This window comes from Pseudophryne corroboree, chromosome 2 (assembly GCF_028390025.1).
Source record: "Pseudophryne corroboree isolate aPseCor3 chromosome 2, aPseCor3.hap2, whole genome shotgun sequence".
NCBI classification, from domain to species: domain Eukaryota; kingdom Metazoa; phylum Chordata; class Amphibia; order Anura; family Myobatrachidae; genus Pseudophryne; species Pseudophryne corroboree.
This window is the reverse complement of record NC_086445.1, coordinates 449,609,660-449,617,125: the sequence shown is the minus strand read 5'-3', so window position 1 is coordinate 449,617,125 and position 7,466 is coordinate 449,609,660. Positions and strand designations below refer to the sequence as shown.

The window sequence follows — 7,466 nt, the reverse complement described above, 5'->3', positions numbered from 1 at the left end:
AATGAAAAATTTATAAAATCTTCCACAAAGTGTGGGAACTCCACACAAGCCTTGTTAGTGCTGTGAGCACAGAAAAAACACTGAGGTACTACACTGAGGTACTCGGGGATATGGAGGGGTGGAGAGTTCTAAATTTAAATATTCAGTGCCTTTGTTTCTGCTAAGCCGTCCATATCCCAAGAGTACTCCAGTGACCCCTAGTGGATGAAAAAGAAAATGCTTTCTGTAGCAAAGAACTCAAGAGAGCTCCCTGCAGTGCGCCCTTCATCCTCTGGGCACAGTGTATAACTGAGGTCTGGAGGAGGGACATAGAGGGAGGAGCCAGTGCACACCCAGAATCCAAAGCCTTCTTAAAGTGCCCTTTCTCCTGCGGAGCCCGTCTATTACCCATGGTCCTTACAGAGTCCCCAGCATCCTCTAGGACGTTAAGAGAAATATAAAAAATATGGGTTGGGTGTCATCTGCTTAATCCTAAAATATATATTTTTTAAATCAAAATTTGATTAAAAACACAAAAGAAAAACAAAAGCTGGGAAGTTATGCTGTGAATGTATAACTCTTACCAAACAGCCAAGTACCATTACCCAGTTGGCCAAACTGAAGACTTGATGGATGGTACAGTATGTACTAATAGACATCGCCGTCCATTGTCAAGATGCTAATCGCATATGTACTAACCCATGCGATTAGCATTGCTAAGAACAGCTCTTCCGATAAGAGCTGTCCACCGCGATCCCCGGCGGCTACCTGACTTCCGGGTTTCGCTCCCGGGAGTCAGTCTGCGCTTGCGCAGAATGACAGGGCCGGCTGCGGGGCATGCTGGGAGGGATCCGGTCGCATCCCTCACACCAGCGCTGCGGAGAGAAGCCCATAGGCTTCTACGGGGTATTGCCAGCAAAAGCTGCCAATCCCCTCCGCGGCGGCCAAGGCTTTGTACATTAGGAAAATGCGGTAAACGGGGGTTTACCGCATTTTCCGCTTAGTACATCCCTCCCAATAGCTTTCAAGAAGCTCCATAAAACAAAATGCTTTACGTACACATATAGGGTTGCATAACATCAAGTATAGACTATGAGGTTAAAACTGATATTATGGAAATTGGTTTCTGAGAGGTGGCACTTCCAGAAAGCTAATCCTCAACTTCAATATGTACAAATTTATAAATGTATAATGTTGACCTGAATCTTTGCTAATTTGGGACATAACTTGGATGTAACTTAATGAAAATATGAAACAATATGACCTCTAGGGGGTGTATTCAATACCTGTCGGACCCTTTCCGACAGAAAGGATCCGACAGGTCAGTATTCTATGAGCTGCCAAATCAGACTGTCTGATTTGGCCGCTTGAGACACCTGTCACAACTAGTACCTTGGAAGGCAGACGTCAGGCGGGGAGGCAGATGTCTGGCGGGCGGGTCCTCTACTCACCCATCCCCGCTCCATGCCGTGCTGCTGCTGTTTCCTCTCCTCACCCGGTCGCACCACTACTAATCCATCCCCGCCACATGCTCGCCATCATGACGTGGCCCTGCATTGAATAGGTCGGAACCCCTTCCGACCTAAATCTATTGGAAGCTGCCATCTTTCTGACAAGACGGCAGCTTCCAACACTTATTGAATACACCCTTGGTCTAGTAATTTAAAGAAATGATCACTCATTTCATATACTATCATATATGTCTTTCAGTAAGACTCTCTAAAACCCGTTAGCTATAATTTTAAAAAACAGAAAAATAGAAAACAAACCTAAAACTAATAATAATTATAATAAAAACACCTAAGACACATAGGAGACAAAAAATAATACATCTTCACACTCTGATATTAACTTTGCAGAGAGAAGAAGATAAATGTTAAGAGCAAAGACATTTCTTTTACAGAATATTCTTTTATTATTAATCCTTTCTGGAGGTGACTGGGAAATAACACCATAAAAAAAAAAAAAAACACAACAGGAAAAAAAGCCAAAACTCATCAGCTTGCAGACAGTGCAGTCTTCTGGCATAGCCGTGCTAGGAGTCCAGCCATCTGTAGAATAGAATTCACACCCTCTGCAACTTTCATGTGTGTGTAACCAATTTCCTGAAACAAATAAAGTGGCAACAGGCTATTTACAAAATATTAAAAACATTAATGACCATTATAATTAATACATGACAACTGTTAACCTGAATCCTCCATCTAGTTATAACAAATATGGCCCAAGCTTAATGAACAAAGTGTAAAACATTAACCATTACCCATAAGACAAAACAAAACTATTTTTCTGCTTTTACCCCTCTTTCACCAGCAGAATAAGGGGGTGCCACTCCTCTAGTACTGAAGGCCAATTCAGACAGCCAATAGGGTGCAATACTGGATATGCAAGTATCAAGAACCATGGGTAGTAACCGAAGACAGACAAATTCTACATCAGTCTGCCAAATTATTAGACAAGAATAGAAGAAAATAGGATATTAATTACCTCCTGGTAAATCCTTTTCTCGTAATCCATAAGGGATATTGGGGAGACTTAATACGATGGGGGTACAAAGGAGCCGGTGCACTTTACATTTCTTTGCTTGGTGCGCTGGCTCCTCCACTCTATGCCCCCTCCCACAGGCAGTTACAGGTAAAACAGTGCCCAAAGGAGAAAGGACATATTTGAGAGAAGGAACATAACAACGAGTGGTGAGATTTATACACCAGCACACCACAAACATATAACAACCAGCAACGGCTTGTAACAGCTGAACAAGTAACCATATGAAAGAGAACCTGCAGAAAAGTCAACGCACAGAGGCGGGCGCCCAATATCCCTTTTGTACGAGAAAAGGATTTACCGGTAGGTAATTAAATTCCTATTTTCTCTAGCATCCATAAGGGATATTGGGAAGACTTCGTATGATGGGGACGTCCCAAAGCATCCAGAACGGGCGGGAACATGCGGAGACTGCTGCAGCACCACCTGGCCAAACTGGGTATCCTCTTTGGCCAGGGTATCAAACTTGTATAACTTAACAAACGTGTTCTTCCCCGACCAGGTAGCAGCTCGGCATAGTTGCAAGGCCGAGACTCCACGGGCAGCCGCCCATAAAGAGCCCACCGATCTTGTAGAGTGGGCCTTCAGAGACTTAGGAACAGGTAAGGCTGCCGACACATAGGCCTGTTGGATAGTAAGTCTAATCCAACGAGCAATGGACTACTTTGAAGCAGGGCAATCCTTTTTCTGCGCATCAGAGAGCACAAACAAGGAATCCGTCTTTCTGATCCAAGTCGTTCGCTTGACATAGATCTTTTAGGCTCGCACAGCAACCAATGCCTCCGAAGGAGCAGAAGTGCTAGAACTGGATGGAACCACAATAGACTGATTCAAGTGAAACACAGAGACAACCTTCGGCAGGAACTGCTGCATAGTCCTGAGCTCCGCTCTGTCCTCGTAAAAAACTAAGTAATGACTTTTACACGATAAGGCCCCCAATTATGAGACACGTCTAGCAGAAGCCATGGCCAGTAACATCACCGTCTTCCACGTGAGGTACTTGTCTTCTACCGTCATCAGAGGTTCAAACCAGGAGGACTGTAGAAATTCCAACACCACATTCAAATGCCAGGGTGCCGTAAGCGGCACAAAAGGAGGTTGTTTGTGGAGCACCCCTTGCAAGAAGGTCTGAACTTCTGGCAACACTACCAATCTCTTCTGAAAGAAAATTGAGAGAGCTGAAATCTGGACCTTAACGGAACCCAGACGTACTGCAAGCCCTTATCCACACCAGCCTGCAGGAAATGTAAGAAACATCCCAAGTGGAACTCTGCAGGCAGATACGTGCGTTCCTCGCAACAAGAGACATATCTTCTCCAGATATGATGATAGTGTTTTGACGACACAGGTTTCTGGGCCGGAACCATTGTAGCAATAACCTTCTTGGAAAGGCCCTTTTGAGCTAGGATGTTCCGCTCAACTTCCATGCCGTCAAACGAAGTCGCCGTAAGTCTGGGTAGACGAGCGGATCTTGTTGAAAAATCTCTCCTCTTAGTGGTAGAGGACAAGGGTCTTCGACGGACATGTCCAGAAGATCCGCGTACCACGTCCTCCAATGCCAATCCAGGGCAATCAGAATTGCCTGGACTCCGATGTCTGATTCGCTTGAGCACCCTTGGGAGCAACGGAATTGGAGGAAACGGGTAGACCAGCCGGTAGGCCAAGGCGACGTCAGTGCATCCACTGCCCTCGCCTGGGGGTCCCTAGTTCGTGAGCAATACCAGTGAAGCTTCTTGCTGAGTCAAGAAGCCATCATGTCTATTTGTGGGCAAACCCACCGGTTGATGATCTGCTGAAAAACACCTGATGGTTGAGTCCCCACTCCTCCGGGTGCAGATCGTGATGACTCAGTAAGTCCGCTTCCCAGTTGTCCACACCCGGAATGAAGATTGCGGACATTGCTCTTGCATTTCTTTCCGCCCAGAGTATCTTTGACACCTCTCACATGCAGGCTCTGCTTTTTGTCCCTCCTTGCCGATTGATGTACACCACCGCCGTGGCATTGTCCGACTGCACCTGGATCGCCCTATCCCGTAGTAGAGGAGACGCCTGAATCAGAGCATTGTTGATAGCCCGAAGATCCAGAATGTTGATTGGAAGTAGGTCCTCTTGGGCAGACCACCTGCCCTGGAACTGCGCCCCTTAGGTGACAGCTCCCCATCCTCTTAGACTCGCATCCGTCGTGAGTATCCAATCCTGAATCCCGAAGCTTGGGCCTTCCAGGAGGTCGGAAGACTGTAGCCACCACAGGAGGGAAATCCTGGCCTGGGGTGACAGCTGAATCATCCGGTGCATCTGAAGATGGGAACTGGTCCACTTGTTCAGTATGTCCAAATGGAAGGGTCTGGCATGGAACCTTCCATACTGTATCGCCTCGTAGGAGGCCACCATCTTTCCCAATAATTTTATGCAAAGATGAACGGAGGCTCGAGCAGGTCTGAGTACCATGCGAACCATTTCCTGGAGTGTTCTCGCTTTATCCACTGGGAGGAACACTCTCTGTGCTACAGTATCCAGTAGCATTCCCAGAAACAGAAGTCTCTGAGACGGTTCCAGGTGGGACTTACACAGATTGAGGATCTACCCGTAGTGAGACGGAAGTTGGATAGTGTGATCTATATGGAGCAATATAAGTTCCCTGGAACTCGCTTTTATAAGAAGATTGTCCAGGTATGGAATTACATTGACCCCCTGGACCCTGAGCTGAAACATAATTTCTGCCATCACCTTCGTGAACACCCTTGGAGCTATAGACAGGTAGTGATGGTAGTGATCGTTCAGCAGGGCAAACCTCAGATAGGCCTAATGAGGCCAAATTGGGATATATGGGCAAGAGTCCTTGATATCCAGGGACACTAGGAATTCCTGTTGTTCCAGGCCTGTGATCACCGCTCTCAAAGATTCCATCTTGAATTTGAAAACCTTCAGGTAAGGATTCAAGGACTTCAGATTCAGAATGGGTCTCACAGACCCGTCTGGTTTCTTAGGTTTTCCTTTGGAGCCTCTAGCTGCGTTGGAGGCCCCTCTGGCCCTAGATCGAAATCTGGAGGACTGAAAGGACAGGAGGAGACGGTCCCGGGTAGGTACGTCTAGCAGGTGGAGCCCCTGAAGGGAGATACGTGGATTTCCCAGCAGTAGCTTTGGAAAGCCATGCGTCCAATTCACCTCCAAAGAGCCATTCACCTGTGAAGGGAAGAGATTCCACATTAGTTTGGAGTCAGCATCAGCAATCCACTGACGTAACCATATGGCTCTGCGCGCAGACACAGCCATAGCCGTGGTACCAGCATTAATATTGCAAATCTCTTTAAGGGAGTTGCAGAGGACTTTTGCCGTGTCCTGACTGAGTCAGGAGAGTAACAGTATTAACTAAGGTCACATCACCCGAGAGACCTTCCTTAATTTGATTAGCCCAGGTATGAATTGCATGCGTCATCCAGCAACCTGCAATGACCGGCCTTTGAGCAACACCTGCAGCAATGTAAATAGATTTTAGAGTGGTCTCAATTTTCCTATGCTCCTGAGGAAGCTGGCAGCAACTAAGACCAGCGATACGCGTCGAGCTTTTACTCTATGACCACAGACATCCCTTCCATCTGCCACTTACTTATCTGACAACAATTGGACTCACACTCCCGCAGGATCCTCCTAAGTGCTACCATCTGGACACCCTGGACATACACCCCTGCTGCCATTGGATCTCAGTTTGCAATTGGAGAACCAAGGGGACTTTGTACTAAGAAACCGGGTAATATCCACAATTTAATTGCATTGAGGACTATTCGGAGGAATGAGCCCTAGTCGGAAATAAGTATTATTTGTTTAATGGGGATAGAAGTGGTCCTACTTGCCTACTTGAGAGACTCTCAAATCTTTTCAAGTCCACTGTACTGAAGCTTTTTAACAGCCATTTATATGGTTAAACTTTTTTTAGTATATATTGTAATAAAATTATGAATTTGTTTTTTTTTACAAATACGCTTATCCGTTCATTATTTGAAACTCAGCCGGCGCCAGTATATATTCTTACCCTAGATCCACTTTTTTCAGGGACTAACCATCCCGATACCGGCAGCCGTTGACAGCGCACTCACCTCTGTAATTTTGTAAATTCAATTTTCCTATCTGTTGGGTCCTTTACTGTAAAGGAGCCCGAAGCAGGGAGTACCGCCTTTTTAGAAAGGCGAGAGACAGACTGCAGGAGATTCTTCCCAGAATTTTCTGCCATCAGGGGCAAAGGGGAATGTATGCAAAAACCGTTTGGACACCTGAAACGTTTTATCTGGATTCTTCCAGGCCATTTTAAATAAGTCATTTAATTCCTTGGATTCAGGAAATGTGACTGCCATGTTATCTTGTGGGAGGAAAAATGACTGCTGATTAGTAGCATCCTCCAGGGGCAGCTATAACACATCCCTTATAGCCAATATGAGGGGCTCAATACCCTGGGTGGGGGTGGGATCCCCACTTATGGGGTCCATATCATCCATGGCGCTGGAGCTACCGCTGTATATTTATAGTGGGGAAGCGGCTCTGCACCTCAAGAGGCCGGTGACCGCCCCCCCCCATAACTCCCACGGTGCAGGTATGCTGTTGCCCAAACAGCATACCAAAATAAATAAAAGTTTAAAAGAAATTGAAGAAAAACTCTGGAGCTAGCAGAGTATGCATCCTCTCCTGAGGGCACTATTTTCTAAACTGACCTGTAGGAGGAGGCATAGAGGGGAGGAGCCAGCACACGCAGTGGAAGAAATTTAAAGTGCACTGGCTCCTTTGGACCCGTTTATACCCCATTGTACTAATTCTGTCCCCAATATCCCTTATGGATGCTAGAGAAACGTGGATTTCCCTACAGTCACTTTGGAAATCCATGTATCCAATTAAACCCCAAAGAGCCATTCCCTAGAAAAGGGGAGATTCCACACTGCGCTTGGATTCTGCGT

The 7,466-nt window shown here is 46.2% G+C and overlaps 1 protein-coding gene across 2 annotated transcripts in view; it reads right to left on the bottom strand.

The window, feature by feature from the left end:
• Positions 1-1,870: 1,870 nt before the first annotated feature.
• The window catches only part of RFC2 (replication factor C subunit 2), a 133,417-nt gene continuing 127,821 nt past the window's right edge, over positions 1,871-7,466 (bottom strand). For both annotated transcript variants that reach the window (XM_063953709.1, XM_063953708.1), the window contains one exon: positions 1,871-2,084. In XM_063953709.1, the coding sequence (XP_063809779.1) occupies positions 1,977-2,084 (108 nt within the window). In that variant the 3' untranslated portion in view covers positions 1,871-1,976. The remainder of the gene's footprint in view (positions 2,085-7,466) is intronic.